This window comes from Coregonus lavaretus (genome assembly GCF_964263955.1).
Source record: "Coregonus lavaretus genome assembly, chromosome: 27".
Lineage (NCBI taxonomy): Eukaryota > Metazoa > Chordata > Actinopteri > Salmoniformes > Salmonidae > Coregonus > Coregonus lavaretus.
The window spans coordinates 14624954-14645544 of NC_140014.1; the positions used below are offsets into that span (position 1 = coordinate 14624954).

Here is a 20591-nt window from a genome sequence, read left to right on the forward strand (position 1 = left end):
AAATGGTGACCAGGTGACAGGTGTCTAACCTTGTTCCAGGTGAGGACAGGCTCGGGCTGTCCCTGAGCGCTGCAGGGAATCTGGACGTCCGTGCCAGACTCCACAGTCACGTCCCTTGGAGCATTTGTGAAAACAGGCGTTACTGATGATTTAAAAACATGTGTTAATGATTACATCAAAGCTCGCAGCAGCTCACAGTGTAGTGAAATGAATCCCAATGCAGTACAACACATTGTCATCCTAATGTTCTCAGCCTGTCAAAACAAACACTGGCATGATTCTCATGCTAGTATGTGCACACACACACACACACACACACACACACACACACACTGACAGATGCAAGCACGCACACAAACACACACACTTTTTTCACATGTTCAAGTTCCACGTCCTATTAAATCTCTGTTCTAATTACATTAACAGGGGCCAGCTGAAGATTTTAATTGACACACAACACTCAAAGATCAACTCTCATCCAAGGCATAGAGAGTTTCCTCAGTGTGTCCCTGTGAACATGGATTAGACCACTCATCTCTCTCACACACAGCTGGGGAGGTGCTTTTCCTCTTCCCAGTAAAAATTCAAATTCCCCAATGGCGGGCGTGTAACCCCTGCGGCTAGCCACCTGGTCATGGGAAGATACCATTCCCAGTTTGAGGAAAGCCCTCTAAGCCCTGAGGGATCCTGAGGTTTAAAGCAGATGAACTGTTCCCAAGCTATCCAAGCAGACTAGGAAAGTCTAGGCTAGGAAATACTATAATGTTCTGAACACACCCTATCATGTCAGGCTAAAAACATGTATGTCAATGTAGCCAACTAGCCATCTTTCTCCTTGTCTCCCTCTCTCTCTGTCTCGCTTGCTGAAAGTCGCACTGTGTTTAAGCAGCCATCACACACTAAAGTGTTGCTCAGGGTTGTCTCGGGGTTGTGTGTAAATGGTTTACAGTGTTGTAAATGGTTTACAGTACTTTTCTGCATGTTAACAGCCATTACTACATGGAAAACATGGTGCCATCTGGGATTACAGAGTGCCATGCTTTCTTGCCCTGCTCTGCTCCACATCCCATTTACAACTACAAGCCTGTCATTTCTGTTCGAGAGAGAGAGAGAGCAAGAGAGAGACCCAGCCATATGTCTGTCACTAGTTTTTGTACTATGTCGAGGAATTGTTTCTCTGATTTCAGGCTGAAACGTTGTGTATCGTCACTCCCACCCTCTCGAGCTTTACGACCCTTGACTCCTTTTAAAAAGCCTATGAGCACTTGGAGAGGCCCTTACAATAATACATTGAAACCCTTTTCCCTTCTAGCCTACATAAAGATGCAGTATAATTATCATGTCACAGATGGCATTCACTTGACACTTGTCAACATTGACATAGTGTCCTTGGATGTTTCGAAAAGTGCTTAAAACGAAATGTCCTATAATTACCATTCTAGACACAATTGTCATTTCATTCATTCATAATTCAAACATCAATCATAACAGCATGCAGATTGATAAAATATTCATACATCAGGCATAACATCTGGATCCTGTTAGGGTATAGAGTAGAGATCGGTCTCACCTCTCTGCTGGATATTAAGCTGTACGGCGGTGCGCACTGTGCCGAGTGGGCTGACGGCCTGGCACTCATACTGGCCCTCATCGTGGGGCGCCACGTGGGCGATCCTCAGCGTGCCCGAGGAGAGGACCAGGTGGCGTCGGTCCTGGGGCAGGGGGCTGCCCCCCCGCGTCCAGGCGATGACAGGCTGGGGGTAGCCGCTGGCCTCACAGGCGAAATCCACCGTGTGACCCTCCAACACCGACTGGTCCTGGGGGGTCACTGTGAACTGGGGGGTCTCTGGACAACAGGAACGACAGGAGCGTTAGAAACAAACAAGTTAGATCATGTTCTCTCAACAGTGTCCTGTATAAGATGTCTGCAATTCTTACCAGACACAAACATCTGTACCATTCAAATACAATTTACACTTATGGTTCTTCATTGAAAACAAATGATAATGTACATTGTTGCTTAATAACTTGGTCCATGTACACCTCGATGGTGCTACTCACCCTGTACGATGATGTGAGCGGTGGCGTGGATGGTGTCCACGTTGTTGGAGGCGAAGCAGGTGTACTGCCCCCCGTCTGCCTGCACCACGTTCTGGATGAACAGCCCCCCAGACGGGGTGGTGTTGATACGGGCGTCGGTGGGCAACGGCGTGCGGTCCCCCTTGGTCCAAGAGACCCGGGGCTGGGGCTGGCCTGTAGCGCTACACTCCAGGGTGATACTCTCCCCCACCAACACCTCTGTATTCTGGGGCTGGATCACAAAACTGGGTCGCGCTGAGGGAGAGAGGACAAAGGAGAGACAGAGGAAGATTGAGACAAAGTATCTAAGTGATAACATAGGTGGAAAGAAGTATATTATTTCCTACATAAAGTCAAGAGTTGTTCCTGACCACTTGATCTGACCAGGAAAAACATGTTGCCCTACACATGACCATATCATCGGTCAGGTGTGGAGGAACAAATGAAAGGGAGCAAGAAGCACAGAGCACACTTACATAATACAGCCCATGAACTCAGACAAACTCTGTTTATATCTGACCCCTCCCCCACTGCTACAGTGGGCCCGGGGCTATAGGAAATATGTACACTGTCTGTCCTCTCGTTTTAAAATCAAAGAAACAGGAAACAGTCAACAGCTGTTCTCAGAGCAGTTTGTAAGTAGAGTCGGCCCAGCAACCATCCGTCACCCGGACAATGACCCCTGGTCATCTGGAGACAGCCCGGCTAATCTCTTGGGGTGACAGTGGTCGTCAGGGGAACAAACAAGGCTGTTGAGGGAAATGCTTTTCTCATGGAACGCAGTGTGATTTCTTCGCCCGGCAGCTTGGTGCGACCTCTAAATTATTTGACTTTTGACCTAAATGGCAACCCCACTGTTCTCTACAATATGCACACAGAGCTATGGTCATTGCTGTTTCAACCCCCGCTGTTCGAACTCTCTCCATTGAACAGAATGCTTTTTACCACACATTTCTTCCTTCACTGAAATGGGCCCTGTCTGAATACAATGGGACGTTGTGAAGCAAATACGATTGGATAAGGGAAAGCTGTACAGTGTTGAGCTTGCAGGCAGTGACTACTTCATGGAAGAGACAAAGGAAGGATATTTAAATATTCCAACATGTGTTACATAATGTGAGGGATCCACTCACAGGGGGCTCCAAAGTATCTGAGTGTGACCTGGGAGGTCTTGACCTCTCCAGCCACGTTCTTGGCCATGCACTGGTACACTCCCTGGTCCGTCTCCCGCGTGTCCTGGATCATCAGGGTACCGTCCTCCAGCAGGTTCAGACGAGAGTCGTCATGCATGTTCAGAGCATTACTGACAGGGAGAAAAATACAATTCCATATTAATGTGCGTACAATATGTTGTATAGGACGCATTACTGAACAACTGTTTCAACGTTGATATCCTCATTGAAGAGCGGGCCTTACTTGTTCCTGAGCCAGATGATCTGTGGTTTGGGGTTTCCCTCGGCCCTGCAGGTGAAGTACACAGTGTTCCCCGACGTCACGTCAACATCCTGGGGCTCCGACGTGATCCTGGGCACCTCTACACAGGAGAGAGGGAGAGGAGGAGAGGAAGAAGAGAGGAGGAAGAGAGGAGGATGAGAAGAGGAAGAGAGGAGGATGAGAAGAGGAAGTGAAGAGGATGAGAGGAGGAGGAGAGGAGGAAGAGGGGAGGATGAGAAGAGGAAGAGAGGAGGATGAGAGGAGGATGAGAAGAGGAAGAGAGGAGGATGAGAGGAGGATGAGAGGATGATGAGAAGAGGATGAGAAGAGGAAGAGAGGAGGAAGAGAGGAGGATGAGAGGAGGAAGAGAGGAGGATGAGAGGAGGATGAGAAGAGGAAGAGAGGAGGATGAGAGGAGGATGAGAAGAGGATGAGAAGAGGATGAGAAGAGGAAGAGAGGAGGATGAGAGGAGGATGAGAGGAGTAAGAGAGGAGGATGAGAAGAGGAAGAGAGGAGGAAGAGAGGAGGATGAGAAGAGGAAGGGATAAAGACAGGTTGAAGCAAAACAATAAAGCAACCAGACCAGCCACATAAATACAGAACCATTTCCTTTCAGGACAAGAGTCATGTCTCTATTCTCTGCTGGTCTGATATGACTACGGCCAGAGTAATGGACCGGAGAGAGGACACTGCTCTCCTGAGATTGGCCCTGTGGACGTATGCTGAGGGCGCTGTGAGGGGGCCTGATGTGGGGGCTTCTCTGGTTAGGATCAGGGATGGAAACAGGGGCACACACCCACACACACAAATCACCTCCTGTGAGGAAATAGTTAAACTGCTCCACAAATAAGTCAGCCACCCTGTGTGTGCTAGGACATGGGTGGTGCTGGACTTCCGGCTGCTGCCTCCTCAGATACTCTGTCCTCTCTGGCAGACTGGCACTTTTAGGTGCACATACATCATCCAATCCATACACACATGCGCGTGCACACACAAACACACACATGCCCCTTTGTTTACATGTGGCAGACACATTTATTAGAGAGCATAGAGTAGGCCCTCCAGTCCAACAGCTCTCCCCTCTCTCCTAACGCACAAACCATGCACATGGGAAAGGCCAAGACATAAATCTGTCTGCTCTGGGCCTTCCAGGTCCTCCACCACCAACCAGCCCAGCAGGCCAACCAGCAGCCGAAACAAGACCGATGGGAAGCAGTAACCTCAGACTGCATATAACAGCCCGGCTCTCTTTTCTCTCTCACCACCTCCACATTAGACCACATTGGCACAGGGCACTAATTACACTGTTTGCTTCCCTTAACTCCAAACATGGCAACCCAGCCCTGGCTCCTGCTCTTCCATAGGCCCAGGGCAGAGAAGGGACAGGGAAGGGAAGGAGGCCAGTGGGTAGCCAGGCCAGCAGGGAGGTGGCACTTCATCCACAGGCCCTGTTGTTTTGACAGCTGCTCGGCCCGCTGCACATTGTTCCTTCATTTATACGGGGAATGGAGGAAGAGCCGGGGGAGAAAAGGGGAGAGGAGCAGAGAGGAGAGAGAGGAGGGGAGAAGGTAAGGGAGAGGAGGGAGAGAAGAGAGGAGATGAGGGGTGAGGAGAGGAGGGTAGAGGAGAAGTAGAGGAGAGAGGACGGACGGGAGAAGAGGGGTGAGTAGGGAGTGGAGAGAGGGGGAGAGAAGGAGAGTGGAATGGTTCCACTGTTTAAAACAGACTTTACTCCACACACATACAGACACACAGACAGACAGACAGACAGACAGACAGACAGACAGACAGACAGAAGGGGATTCATTAAGAAAGAAAAGGCAAGTCAGAGCCGTCAAATTAGCTGCGGAGGCTTGTGTGGTTTTTATAACGTAAACTGACAGCTGCTGCCTGCCTACCCCACAATGGCTGTTACTGAGGGAGGAGAAGAGGGCATAATGAGGGTGGTAAAGCCACTCTGATGTAACAGGATCAAACTGGCTTAAAAGTCCATTAGGGAGAGAAAGACTTCCTGGCCTAAGTACTACATACAGTAGACCTACACATTTCATTGTTCTGCAAGATAAACACATATCTCCACTCCTTTCCTTTCCCAAAGGACTAGTGTAATGGAAATAACCAGACAGGCATTTCAACACGTTTAATCTGCCCTGACTTGGCTGGTTTTCTTGGGTTCCATTGGCGGCTTTCGCGCTTATATTCTACCAGCCTCACCCATCCATCCCTCATACACATGCATCACTTTCTCAGTTCCCTCACCCCTTCCTTCTTTCCCACACCCAACCCCAAAACAATCACAGCAGACATGGACTTGGTCCCTCTATCCACCCCTTACAATCCACACTCCACCTATCCATCCGCCACCCACGTCCAGGACACAGAGGCCTGATGGGCTTAGCAGATGCTGGCTTCAGGAGGCAGGCTGCTAGGTTCTTGGGCTCAGAGCAGTGGCAGGGGCTCCTGTCTGACATGCTACCCAGCCCAGGACCACAGCTGCTGGGGTCATGGTGGAACAAAAGCTGGCTGGAGACCACAGACCAACCTCCACAGACAGACAGACAGACAGACAGGGACCCACCTGGGGAAATCCCGTCACAGCTCAAGACCACTGTGGTCGGGAGCCAACAGCTAAACAGACAGAAAAGGTTTTGTGTGGCTAGGAAAGCCGTGGTTTGTGTGGAGTGAGTTGGGGTTTCAGTGAAGTGGACGGTATGCGAGAGAAGGTGTGTGTGATGTGTGTGTGTGTGTGTGTGTGTGGTGATGTGTGTGTGTGTGTGTTGGGGGGGGGGGGGGGGGGGGGGGTTGTGAGTGTGTGTGAGCGCCTGTGTGTGGCCTCACCACAGTTCAGTTCCTCAGCAGTGAGTGTGGCCACAGATCGTCCCTGCAGCCGGCTGGGGTAGTCACAGGTGGCAGCAGCCTGTGCATTGCCTGACTCAGCATACTGCTTCAACAGGTCAGCCAGCCACAGCAGCTCACAGTCACAGTTCAAAGTGTTAGAGTCCAGACGCCTGCACACAGAGGGAGAGAGAGCGAGAGAGCGAGAGAGAGAGAGAGAGAGAGAGAGAGAGAGAGAGAGAGAGAGAGAGAGAGAGAGAGAGAGAGAGAGAGAGAGAGAGAGAGAGAGAGAGAGAGAGAGAGAGAGAGAGAGAGAGAGAGAGAGAGAGAGAGAGAGATTACTACAGTATCACTCACCATGCGGAAAAAATAAAAGGCTGTTTATAGTAACGCTCCAAATATAGTGTTTGTCATATGCTGATTTCTGTGTATCCTGCACCTGCAAGTCTTTAGATGTGTGTATGTTCTACTCTTCCTCAGTATAACTCACCATCTCTTAAATACAGAGTATATAGTACAGTCGTGGTCAAAAGTTTTGAGAATGACACAAGTATTGGTCTTCACAAAGTTCGCTGCTTCAGTGTTATGAGATATTTTTGTCAGATGTTACTATGGTATACTGAAGTATAATTACAAGCATTCCATAAGTGTCAAAGGCTTTTATTGATAATTATATTAAGTTTATGCAAAGAGTCAATATTTCCAGTGTTGACCCTTCTTTTTCAAGACCTCTGCAATCCGCACTGGCATGCTGTCAATTAACTTCTGGGCCACATCCTGACTGATGGCAGCCCATTCTTGCATAATCAATGCTTGGAGTTTGTCAGAATTTGTGGGTTTTTGTTTGTCCACCCGCCTCTTGAGGATCGACCACAAGTTCCCAATGGGATTAAGGTCTGGGGAGTTTCCTTGCCACGGACCCAAAATGTCGATGTTTTGTTCCCCGAGCTACTTAGTTATCACTTTTACCTTATGGCAAGGTGTTCCATCATGCTGGAAAAGGCATTGGTCGTCACCAAACTGTTCTTGCATGGTTGGGAGAAGTTGCTCTCGGAGGATGTGTTGGTACCATTCTTATTCAGCCAAAATGGTGAGTGAGCCCACTCCCTTGGCTGAGAAGCAACCCCACACATGAATGGTCTCAGGATGCTTTACTGTTGGCATGACACAGGACTGATGGTAGCGCTCACCTTGTCTTCTCAAGGTGTTTTCCGGATGCCCCAAACAATCGGAAAGGGGATTCATCAGAGAAAATGACTTTACCCCAGTCCTCAGCAGTCCAATCCCTGTACCTTTTGCAGAATTTCAGTCTGTCCCTGATGTTTTTCCTGGAGAGAAGTGGCTTCTTTGCTGCCCTTCTTGACACCAGGCCATCCTCCAAAAGTCTTCGCCTCACTGTGCGTGCAGATGTACTCAAACCTGCCTGCTGCCATTCCTGAGCAAGCTCTGCACTGGTGGTGCTCCGATCCTGCAGCTGAATCAACTTTAGGAGACAGTCCTGGCGCTTGCTGGACTTTCTTGGGCACCCTGACGCCTTCTTCACAAAAATTGAACCTCTCTCCTTGAAGTTCTTGATGATCCGATAAATGTTTGATTTCGGTGCAATCTTACTAGCAGCAATATCCTTGCCTGTGAAGCCCTTTTTGTGCAAAGCAATGATGACGGCACGTGTTTCCTTGCAGGTAACCATGGTTAACAGAGGAAGAACAATGATTTCAAGCACCACCCTCCTTTTAAAGCTTCCAGTCTGTTATTCTAACTCAATCAGCATGACAGAGTGATCTCCAGCCTTGTCCTCGTCAACACTCTCACCTGTGTTAACGAGAGAATCACTGACATGATGGCAGTTGGTCCTTTTGTGGCAGGGCTGAAATGCAGTGGAAAAGTTTTTGGGGGATTAAGTTCATTATCATGGTAAAGAGGGACTTTGCAATTAATTGCAATTCATCTGATCACTCTTCATGACATTCTGGAGTATATGCAAATTGCCATCATCAAAACTGAGGCAGTAGACTTTGTGAAAATTAGTATTTGTGTCATTCTCAAAACATTTGACCACGACTGTAGACCGCAATATCACACATCAATACAGGACTATTAACTGTACATCATACAATACAGATCACACTGCTACCAGTCCTGTGTTATTACAGTAGTATAGGTAAACAGTATGAGTCTGTCTGTCTGGTGTCAGTAGTGGGCTGACTCTGACTGGGCGGTAGTGTAAATCCTCGCTGGTGGCCTCCCAGTGTGGACCAAGACTGGCCAAACACAGACACACACATGCACACATGGACACACACACACACCAGCTATGCCATACAGCTAGGCCTAGCTCCGTCCAAACACTGGGACTCAGCATGGCCTTTTTGGTAGAACTCCTCTCCTGCTGCGGGAAACTGTCTGTCTACAGCAGAGTGCAGACTGGTTGCTGGCTGACTTTCCTTTATTCTTTATTCTACCAGTAGGTCTCTTCAGGTTTCAGAGAGATTTGTACATTCCAGGAGACAGTAATAATCTCATTTAATCTGATCCCACTCTGAACATCCTCCAAATCTGAGTGCTGCAATAATCAGAGGGAAATATTGTTTTTGAATCCAGTTCCTCCCAGCCTGCCAGTTCTCCTGTCTGTCTACTGTACCTCTCAACCACAGCATACTGGCTCTGGATCTAACACATCCTGGAAGTCAGTCTTGTTGAAAAGAGTGAGAAAACAAAAGGGCCAAAATCTAGATCCTAATTAACTGCCTGGTCTTTGTACACAGACAGGCAGGGCTCTGTCAGTGCCATTCATCTCTCTCACAGTCCTAGACCAGGGGTATTCAAATCTTACCCTGGGAGGTCCGGAGTACTGCTGGTTTTCTGTTCTACCTAATAATCAATTGCACCCACCTGGTGTCCCAGGTCCAAATAAGTCACTGATTAGAGGGGAAGAATTAAAAAAAGCAATAGAACTGGCTTTGAGGTCCTTTAATTTGAGGGGCCTAGACAGAGTGGTGTACTGTTGAAAAACGGCTCGTATTCTCCCCCATGACCCCTCTGTGTAATGGGAGTCAAATGTTGGTCGATACGCATTCTCAGACAACACCACAGCTGCCCTGTCCATGCATGTTATCAGTGAACTTACAGTCTCTTCATGGACTGGAGATGGGAGAAGGTCCCCAGTACAAGATGGGTGATTCTGTTGTTGTGCAAAAACCTGCAAGAGGCAAAGAGAGAGAGACAGACACATTAATTATGGACTTCATGCTGCGTGTAATTTGTAATTTGTACATTTGACACACTGTTTAGTAGGTTGACAGGGGTTGACCTCTAAAGGGATTAAAGGAAAACTCCAATGTTGAAATAGTCCCTAAATGTTTTCTATGTCAACAATCAAGTTAAGATACAAGGACAGAAATACAGCCGGTATGATGCAAAATGCATCATATCGGCTGTATTTCTCTATTTTTAAAGTTATATATCTTAAAAACTTGATTGCTGACATACAAAACATTTTTGGAAATATATCAACAATGGACTAATGAAACTGTCACGCCCTGGCTCTGGGGACTCTTAATTGTTGAGCCAGGGTGTGGATTTTCTATGTTTAGTTTTCTATGTTTTTGTTCTAGATCGTGTTTATCTATGTTGGCCAGGGTGGTTCCCAATCAGAGACAGCTGTAGCTCGTTGTCTCTGATTGGGGACCATACTTAGGCAGCCTGTTGGCACCAGTTAGTTTGTGGGATCTTGTTCCGTAAAGGTTTGTTGTGTATAACCTCAGGACTTCACGTATCGTTTGTTTGTTGTTTTGTTCGTTTTGTTAAGTACACAATAAAGATGTACGCTTATCACGCTGCGCCTTGGTTCCACGAGTCTTCAGTCAACGATCGTGACAGAAGATCCCACCCAAAGAGGACCAAGCAGCGTGTCCAGGAAAACACAGGAAGGGATCCTGGACTTGGGAAGAGATTCAGGCCGGAATGGATCGCCGTCCTTGGGAGGAGACTGTGGAGGCGCGCTACAGAGAGGAGCAGCGGCAACGCAGAGGGTACCGGCCGAGGAGGAAGCCCGAGAGACAGCCCCAATAATTTTTTTTGGGGGGGCTAAAAGGGTGGTTGGCGGAGCCTAGAGTTAGAGCAGAGCCAACTCCCCGTACTCAGGCTAGTAAGCGTGAGACTGGGCAGGCTCCGTGTTATGCGGAGCCACGTACTGTGCCGCGAGTGTTCCGGCACAGTCCTGTACGTCCTGTGCTAGCACCACGCACGTGTCGTGCAAAGGTGGGCATGCAGCCAGGACGGGGTGTGCCGGCTCAACACTCGTGGTCCCGGATATCCTGCGCCAGTGCCACGTGCTGTAGCGCCAGTACGAGTGCACAGCCCTGTACGTCCTGTGCTGATGCCTCACACATATTGTGTGGAAATAGGCATTCAGCCAGGACGGGTTGTGTCAGCTCTCCGCTCCAGACCTCCAGTCCGCCTCCACAGTCCGGCCCGGCCTGTTCCTGTCCCTCGCACCAAGCCTGTGGTGCGCGTCGCCAGCCCGGTCCGGCCTGTTCCTGCTCCCCGCACCAAGCCAGTGGTGCGCGTCGCCAGCCCGGTCCGGCCTGTTCCTGTCCCTCGCACCAAGGCAGTGGTGCGCGTCGCCAGCCCGGTCCGGCCTGTTCCTGTCCCTCGCACCAAGCCTGTGGTGCGCGTCGCCAGCCCGGTCCGGCCTGTTCCTGCTCCCCGCACCAAGCCAGTGGTGCGCGTCGCCAGCCCGGTCCGGCCTGTTCCTGCTCCCCGCACCAAGGCAGTGGTGCGCGTCGTCAGCCCGGTCCGGCCCATTCCTGCTCCCCGCACCAAGCCAGTGGTGCGCGTCGTCAGCCCGGTCCGGCCCGTTCCTGCTCCCCGCACCAAGCCAGTGGTGCGCGTCGTCAGCCCGGTCCGGCACCGGTCAGCTGCTCCACTCCGGAGCCAGAGCAATCCTCTCCACCGGGGTCCGGTCCAACTCCAGTCAGCGGATCCACTCCGGAGCCAGAGCAATCCGCTCCACCGGTGTCCAGTCCAGCTCCGGCCAGCGGGACCAGACCAGGGGCGCAACGGGGGGGTGGAGAGAGAGTGGTGGTCACGCCCGGAGCCGGATCCGCCTCCGAGGCGGAATGCCCACCCGGCCCCTACCCTGTTGTGTTTGTGTGGCGCGGTCGCAGTCCGCGCCTTTGGGGGGGGGTACTGTCACGCCCTGGCTCTGGGGACTCTTAATTGTTGAGCCAGGGTGTGGATGTTCTATGTTTAGTTTTCTATGTTTTTGTTCTAGATCGTGTTTATCTATGTTGGCCAGGGTGGTTCCCAATCAGAGACAGCTGTAGCTCGTTGTCTCTGATTGGGGACCATACTTAGGCAGCCTGTTGGCACCAGTTAGTTTGTGGGATCTTGTTCCGTAAAGTTTTGTTGTGTATAACCTCAGGACTTCACGTATCGTTTGTTTGTTGTTTTGTTCGTGTTGTTAAGTACACAATAAAGATGTACGCTTATCACGCTGCGCCTTGGTTCCACGAGTCTTCAGTCAACGATCGTGACAGAAACAAATACCAAAAGATTTTCCTTTATGTTATATGCATATTTCCTATAGCATATTTCCTATGTCGCAGTGTAAACAAACACATAAAGTTAGTGACTCATGAGGAATGTGCATATATTCTATTAAATTACTTGAGCTTTCTACTTTGACATTCATTGAAGATATCGCTTACAGCATCAGTCCCTTTGATGTTGGCCTGCAGGCTAATATTGGGAGCCATATTGAAATGTTTTTGGAAGACAGCCATTTTACCATTTTATATTATTTTTATCTGGGATAAGAAATATGATCAGTTTCCCATTCATGACAAACTATCAAGGCTCCGTGCCATGACCCCTTTCTTCAAAACCATCCAACGATCTTAAACAAAGATGAGATTATGGATTCCTTTATTGAAAACAGATTAAAGATGAATAAATACAGCTATGGAAAGATTTTCCCCAAACGCCAACAAACCTTCACTTTTGTTAGCGATCACCGTAAATCAAAAGAAACAACAAGATTTTTCAACAAGATTTTTTTCCTTCTTATTCTTCTCTTTCAATCCACAGGAGATAGATACATCTTTCAGACTTCTCTTGGTCACAAACAAGTGAAACTGGACACTCCGTTGTCATGGAAATCTTCCCCTACAAACGTTCCAGAATGAATGCACCTGGGAATTCCTTCCCCTTTCCAGCTGTGTGCAGGCAGCTCCTTCTCTGCTGAGGGTTGGGAACGTGTGTGGCGGGATTCCAGGGGTAGCCCGTAAACGAGGAGAGATGGACACCGATGGAGGAATTCAGATCGGATCCAACACTCCCACATCTGGTGTGAGAGCGTGAAAACAGAGGCCAGCCGGCCGGTGAGCCATCCATCCATCCGCACGGTAGAAGGTCCAGTCCAGGTCCAGTGGGTCTGACATAGTTCACTGAGCCTCGACACTCACTCTATTCATCCACTCTGTCTACTGTTACTTCAATAAGAAAGTTATTTCATTAAAATCGTTCGCTCATATTGTTCCCTTATTTCCCTGGTGAAATTCTCTCAGATCCCACCTATGTTAGGTGTCAGGAGAGTTGATATCTCTCCAGACAAAAGGCCCAGGTGTTATCAGTGGACCCTTTGGCCCTGCAGGATAACTCTAGCTGACCTGGGTTCTTAGCGTCTGTCCTACATAGCACATAGAAATCTGATGGGTCAGTGATTAACAAACACACAGAACCCTGAAGTTGTAAAACAGGTTTTGGGCCATCTAAGAATACCTCTGAGTAGGGCCCTGATTCTTTTTCTGACCGCATGTCAGGAACCTGAGTTTGAAGGGTTTGGAGGAGCATCAGACAGAGAGCAAGTGAGGGCTCTGGGCAAACACAGCCAAACATACGCTGGCCACATTTATCCCTGTGCAGTCTGTCCTCATAGCATTTCTCTTGCTATTTACCCCAGACAGACAGACAGACAACCAGCTGTAAAAATGGCCCACAGACCTCAAGAGACTTGTTGAAGAGATTAGCTGTCCATTGTTGCACAAAGGCATCCCAGAACATTGAAAGGTAATCTAAGGGTTGTGCTGCTTTGAAACCCCCCCTATATGTCCAGCTTTCTGCTAAACACATTAGGGCTCCGTCGGTTGGGGACACTGCGTCCTATTCACAGTGCATCATGTAGGCCATTTCATGGGGTTTCAAGTCTATTTCCCAGAATGTTTACGTTGTAAAGTCTGGTCTGCACTCAGTGCCCTGGAATAAGTTAGCTCAGGTAGAGGACTGACTCCGACAAACACGTACATGCCACAACAAATCGTTCAATTTTATAATTTGGAGAGTTATGTCCTATTGCTTGTTAAAGATGCATCACCCCATCATTTAGACAAATTTGTACTTTAAAGTAAGAATGTAACTTGCAATCGTATGACAGAGTGAAAGGTGAAAAGTGGAGATAGTGGACTTACAGGCGTTCAAGCTTTGGGAGGTGAGTGAAGGATTCCGGTTCTATGGACTCAATGTTGTTGAAGTGCAGGTACCTGGAAAAGAACAGAGCATCGGCACAGCACAGTAACACCACATTAGGATTAAAATTTTGACTAGATGGACATGTCTTCACAGTAGGCCACTGAATTTAAATAATAACATTTAAACTGGCAGATTCAGTACATTCCAATAGGTTTCATGATGCCTTCCAAAAACCCCTTAACCTGTCCATTACATAACCTGTCAAAATACAATCCTGTATTTTCAGGGATACTATTAAGTCATAATTCAGGTGAGAAGGTATTTGCACTAGGCCTACATGTATCCCTACCAGACAGTTAATATTGAGCGTCTGTAAATTCTATCCCTATAGGCTAACTTTCTGATAGAATGGCCCATCTGCGGATACAGACATGATTGATGCCAGAGCACCTTTGTTGCTAACGGCAATAAACAAATAGCAAGGCTAAGACAATGACATATTAAATCCAATTACTCACTGTACAGTAACTGTTAGGTTCAGTAACATATTTGATTATTAAACACACAAAGCAACAGTTAAAGCAAGCAAAGGTTAAGCAAAGTTACACTAATCAGCAATAAAGACATGGTAATCTCGAGCAACAGTGGATATGGCACAGCATCCATTTACTACACCATGAATGCATTAAGACTTCTGACTTCAAAATAAAAGAGATAGATGTAGGGTGAACGAGAGAATTCTTCCCTCATCAGAGTGTAGAGGCCGTTAAGGCAGGCCAGAAGATGTCCAAGGGCAACAGAACATTGAACAGCCAAGAGGAATTACACAGACAACCATATTTAATGTCTGAGAGAGGGAGGGGAGAGATGGAGAGAGACGAGAGGGACAGAGAGAGAGAGGAGAGAGAGACAGAGAGAGAGAGAGAGAGAGGGGAGAGAGATCATATTGATTTTGTTGTCGCCCCTTGGCAACAACTAACAGTGAACTTGGCAACATACTAGCCTTATAACCTTTAATTGATGTATGTGAGTAATAAGCCGGTGATTTATTTTAACTTACAAATGTCTAACATTACAATTAAAACACATTTTATGCCAGTAAACAGGGTAATAGAACAAAGTGTAATAAGACATTATTTTGTTGTATTTGTACCCCCTTTTTCTCCCCAATTTCATTCTTGTCTCATCGCTGCAACTCCCCAACGGGCTCGGGAGGCGAAGGTCGAGTCATGCGTCCTCCGAAACATGAGCCGTCAAAACAATCTTCTTCACACCCGCCCGCTTAACCCGGAAGCCAGCCGCACCAATGTGTCGGAGGAAACACTGTTCAACTGACGACCGAAGTCAGCCTGCAGGCGCCCAGCCCGCCACAAGGAGTCGCTAGAGCGCTAAGTAAAGCCCCCCCGGCCAAACCCTCCCCTAACGACGCTGGGCCAATTGTGCGCCGCCCTATGTGACTCCCGATCACGGCTGGTTGTGACACAGCCTGGTGTCACAACCAGCCGTAGTGTCACAACCAGGTCTGTAGTGACGCCTCTAGCACTGCGATGCAGTGCCTTGGACCACTGCGCCACTCGGGAGGCCGTAATAAGACACTTTAAGCACCAAATTGAGATTTATTGTGACAAGGAACTATTGTTTACATATGCTAGAGAGGATAAGAAACAGGCTTTGTGTACATTTTCTAATCCAAGATACATTGCTTATGTTCTGTAGTCTCTTTGGCGTTAAATGAGTATTTGGCTACAGGTAGCCCGTGTGTGAATTTAATATGGTCGACAACAAGCGAGCCAACATGCTTGGAAAATTCTCTCATTTAAACAGCAGGGGAGAGGGTACATTAAATACAAGACTGGCATACTTTAAATAAATGTTTATTCCCCCACCCCCAACATATGGCTTGCATAGCATAGTTGTTGCCCAACAGAATACCATAGGGCCATTAAAGTTCTGGCTCAGAACTTGTCACCCACACATAAAATCCTTCATTACTGTATCAAAACTCAAACCAGCTGCAGGGCAAAGAGCCTGGACTTTGATTTGGTTTCGCTTCATGAATAGCCATTTGTTCAGTGTGCATGCATGTCGTTATGGAGGGACAAACAGCCAGGGTGTAGTTTAGAGACAAATGGCCTTCATGGCGGACGCTCTGTCATGACTTTGCCAAATATTGTGTTCAGTATCCACCCCTTACTAAATGATGTCAGTGTAACTGTCTTCCATTGACATATGAAGCCCCATTGTTGCGATATATAGCTTCCCAGAAGGGTTAACCAACAATAACAATCTCACTAAACACAGCATTTGGCAACAGTTGCATCATAAAATAGTTTATTGTTGAAGGAATTGTTCAACTATTGGCTTACTAAAAGAAGGCCATTTCAGTTCATGGCATTGGTGGTCTATACATGTTTTACTACTCTGCACAGACAGCTTGCTTTGTTGTATGTTCTGTATGAGCCTTGGTGTCCAACAAACACTCAACATTTACCAGACACAATAAAACCATTACATCAATAAACAGAATCTGAAATTAATCTAATTTCTGGGATGATTTGAACATAGTCAAGTCATTGAGACAACAGGCAATTGGGAAAAGATGATAGAAATGTACATTGATTGTGCCCAATCATATCACATTGATAGCTTAAGGTCACAAGTACATTTTTACAGATTTGAGCCATCCTTTCTCATGCCGATACTGAAGGTATGTCTCATAGACATAATAAGCACATGTAATAGGCACATGGTGACCTCGATCACTCTGCTTGGGAAATGCGTGGGGGCCCTCTATGAAACAACAGAACTAGCGCATAACACAACTAGATGGACAATGACAAGTAAGGTCAAGGGTGAGACAAGCAGTCAGCGTGCAGTACAGTAGTCAGACACACAGGGCCCTTTTCAGACTTGAGATATGTTGACTTAACATGAACTTACTGTAAGATATTGACTTAAGTCCATGTTCAGTGTACTTATCTCAAGTCTGAATGGGGCCCACAGTGAAGGGCAAGCTGTGCAGCATGGCATGGGGCAAGCAGGAGCTGGATCTGTAGTCTAAGTACATGGGAAGCCAAGGCCTGCTTCAGTCTGCATCTGATTAGCTACGGTAGTGTGTGGGCAGGGCAAGACAGGGTAGGGCAAGACAGGGTAGGGCAGGGCATCTCATGCTGTATCTTTCCGCACTAGGACCAGGTAACACACATCCGTTGTCGTGGCAACGAGGCATGCTACTCATGCAGGGGTTCATAGTGTCAGCGCGACATACAAGGGTGGGTGCACACACGGCATGCATAGGGGCGGTATGACACCGTGGGGTGGGGGTCGCAAGGTGGGGGTCCGGACAGACGGACAATCAGATATAAAGGTGCAGAGGGGAATGGGAGGAAGGAGGGCGAGTAGGAGGAAAAGGAGGATGAGGAGGTGGTCACTTACAGTTGCTCTAGAGAGACAAGTCCCTTAAATGCTTGTCTGTCAATTGATTGGATTTCATTCTTGTACAAATAGCTGAAAGGAGAAATAATCAGTAATATTAGTCAAAAACAAATCAAATGAATTCTCTCTAGTACCTAACACAAGTCCCTACTTCTGCATTTAGATACATTATTTATACTGTAAATGATACATTCCTCACTGTACATTTTCACGAATTCCACAGTTCTATGTTCTATATATCTTTTTTGTATAAATGTTTGTAAACTTTGTGTAAATTCCTGTTTCTGTCTCTATATGTTGTTTATTGGTAGCAGCACCATGTCACCAAGTAAAATTCTGGGTATGCGTAAATGTACTTGCTGATTCTGATTCTGACAATGAGAGAATGTCTTAGTTGAATGGCCCAGTTACTGTATGAAAGGAGCAATCATAAAACCGACTTTATGGGTTCAATGTTTTAAATAGTATTTTTACAGTTAGAAGGTCCATCCACTCAGTTATCACAATAAATGAATATTAGCTATATCACTGCATGATTGGTTTAAAATTAGGTACAGATTCCATTAAATAGATGACAAATGTAAAGATTGGAAACATCCTGGGGGGAATGAACTGAGAGTCATCTTCTCTGTCAAACACACACATGGCCTCTCATTTATCACATATACAGTACAATAGATGCTGTTCTAGGCTCTTACATAACCAACACATAAATAACCTTTTCATTTCTTGACAGTATGAAAGGCATTTGATGACAAATATATCCAGACAGCATATCTTCCTTACTAAACTTTACATGTCAACAAGGGTGATGAGGCAAATTGAACATCGATCTTGTCAAACAGACATCAACTGAGTAGACTTACTGTTATTGGTGAAATTGAAAGCACCATGTTGCTCCACAGCCAAAGAACTGTGGACTTGTTGCTGTAAGACTATGGAGTCTGAATGTTTAGCTTATCTCAGAGAGTTGGTTTACAGGCAGCCTGAGGACATTGAGGCTGATTGTAGCAAAAGCCGAACACCCAGAAGCATATGGACATGTGTGTGTGTGTGTGAGAGTGGGCTTGTATTACTATCCTTGTGGGTACCGGAATATTCTACTGTATCTTAGTCCATGCCGCTCTGTCATTGCTTGTCCATATATGTATATATTCTTAAATTCCATTCAAACTAGATTTGTGTGTATTGGGTATACAGTGGGGGAAAAAAATATTTAGTCAGCCACCAATTGTGCAAGTTCTCCCACTTAAAAAGATGAGAGAGGCCTGTAATTTTCATCATAGGTACACGTCAACTATGACAGACAAATTGAGAGAAAAAAATCCAGAAAATCACATTGTAGGATTTTTATTGAATTTATTTGCAAATTATGGTGGAAAATAAGTATTTGGTCACCTACAAACAAGCAAGATTTCTGGCTCTCACAGACCTGTAACTTCTTCTTTAAGAGGCTCCTCTGTCCTCCACTCGTTACCTGTATTAATGGCACCTGTTTGAACTTGTTATCAGTATAAAAGACACCTGTCCACAACCTCAAACAGTCACACTCCAAACTCCACTATGGCCAAGACCAAAGAGCTGTCAAAGGACACCAGAAACAAAATTGTAGACCTGCACCAGGCTGGGAAGACTGAATCTGCAATAGGTAAGCAGCTTGATTTGAAGAAATCAACTGTGGGAGCAATTATTAGGAAATGGAAGACATACAAGACCACTGATAATCTCCCTCGGTCTGGGGCTCCACGCAAGATCTCACCCCGTGGGGTCAAAAATCCCAGAACCACACGGGGGGACCTAGTAAATGACCTGCAGAGAGCTGGGACCAAAGTAACAAAGCCTACCATCAGTAACACACTACGCCGCCAGGGACTCAAATCCTGCAGTGCCAGACGTGTCCCCCTGCTTATGCCAGTACATGTCCAGGCCCGTCTGAAGTTTGCTAGAGTGCATTTGGATGATCCAGAAGAGGATTGGGAGAATGTCATATGGTCAGATGAAACCAAAATATAACTTTTTGGTAAAAACTCAACTCGTCGTGTTTGGAGGACAAAGAATGCTGAGTTGCATCCAAAGAACACCATACCTACTGTGAAGCATGGGGGTGGAAACATCATGCTTTGGGGCTGTTTTTCTGCAAAGGGACCAGGACGACTGATCCGTGTAAAGGAAAGAATGAATGGAGCCATGTATCGTGAGATTTTGAGTGAAAACCTCCTTCCATCAGCAAGGGCATTGAAGATGAAACGTGGCTGGGTCTTTCAGCATGACAATGATCCCAAACACACCGCCCGGGCAACGAAGGAGTGGCTTCGTAAGAAGCATTTCAAGGTCCTGGAGTGGCCTAGCCAGTCTCCAGATCTCAACCCCATAGAAAATCTTTGGAGGGAGTTGAAAGTCTGTGTTGCCCAGCGACAGCCCCAAAACATCACTGCTCTAGAGGAGATCTGCATGGAGGAATGGGCCAAAATACCAGCAACAGTGTGTGAAAACCTTGTGAAGACTTACAGAAAATGTTTGACCTGTGTCATTGCCAACAAAGGGTATATAACAAAGTATTGAGAAACTTTTGTTATTGACCAAATACTTATTTTCCACCATAATTTGCAAATAAATTCATTAAAAATCCTACAATGTGATTTTCTGGATTTTCTTTTCTCATTTTGTCTGTCATAGTTGACGTGTACCTATGATGAAAATTACAGGCCTCTCTCATCTTTTTACGTGGGAGAACTTGCACAATTGGTGGCTGACTAAATACTTTTTTTCCCCACTGTATGTTGTGAAATTGTTAGATATTACTTGTGAGATATTAATGCGCTGTCGGAGCTAGAAGCACAAGCATTTCGCTACTCCCGCAATAACATCTGCTAAACACGTCTATATGACAAATACAATTTTATTTGATTTTAAATTAAAATAAAACTGACAATTTCCCAGGTACCCACGAAGACAAAGGCTGTTTTAGGCTTAGGGGTTAGGTTTAACGATTAAAATTAGGGTAAGAATTAGGGTTAGGGGTTAGGGTTAGGAGCTAAGGGTTAAGGTTAGGGAAAATAGGATTTTGAATAGAAAATAATGTTTGGTCCCCACAAGGATAGTAAAACATACAGTTGAAGTCGGAAGTTTACATACACCTTAGCCAAATACATTTAAACTCAGTTTTTCACAATTCCTGACATTTAATCCTATACTCAATTAGTATTTGGTAGCATTGCCTGTCAATTGTTTAACTTGGGTCAAACATTTCAGGTAGCCTTCCACAAGCTTCCCACAATAAGTTGGGTGAATTTTGGCCCATTCCTCCTGACATAGCTGGTGTAACTGAGTCAGGTTT

At 46.6% G+C, this 20591-nt stretch overlaps 1 protein-coding gene across 1 annotated transcript in view; it reads right to left on the bottom strand.

The window, feature by feature from the left end:
- LOC311103161 (peroxidasin-like) overlaps positions 1–20591 on the bottom strand; it is a gene marked incomplete at its 5' end in the record, with an annotated part of 88007 nt that overhangs the window by 20455 nt on the left and 46961 nt on the right. Inside the window, 9 exons of the mRNA XM_084144711.1 lie at positions 30–142; positions 1571–1846; positions 2062–2334; positions 3213–3382; positions 3496–3613; positions 6353–6522; positions 9477–9548; positions 13819–13890; positions 17255–17326. Coding sequence (XP_084000837.1) covers positions 30–142; positions 1571–1846; positions 2062–2334; positions 3213–3382; positions 3496–3613; positions 6353–6522; positions 9477–9548; positions 13819–13890; positions 17255–17326 — 1336 coding nt within the window. The remainder of the gene's footprint in view (positions 1–29; positions 143–1570; positions 1847–2061; positions 2335–3212; positions 3383–3495; positions 3614–6352; positions 6523–9476; positions 9549–13818; positions 13891–17254; positions 17327–20591) is intronic.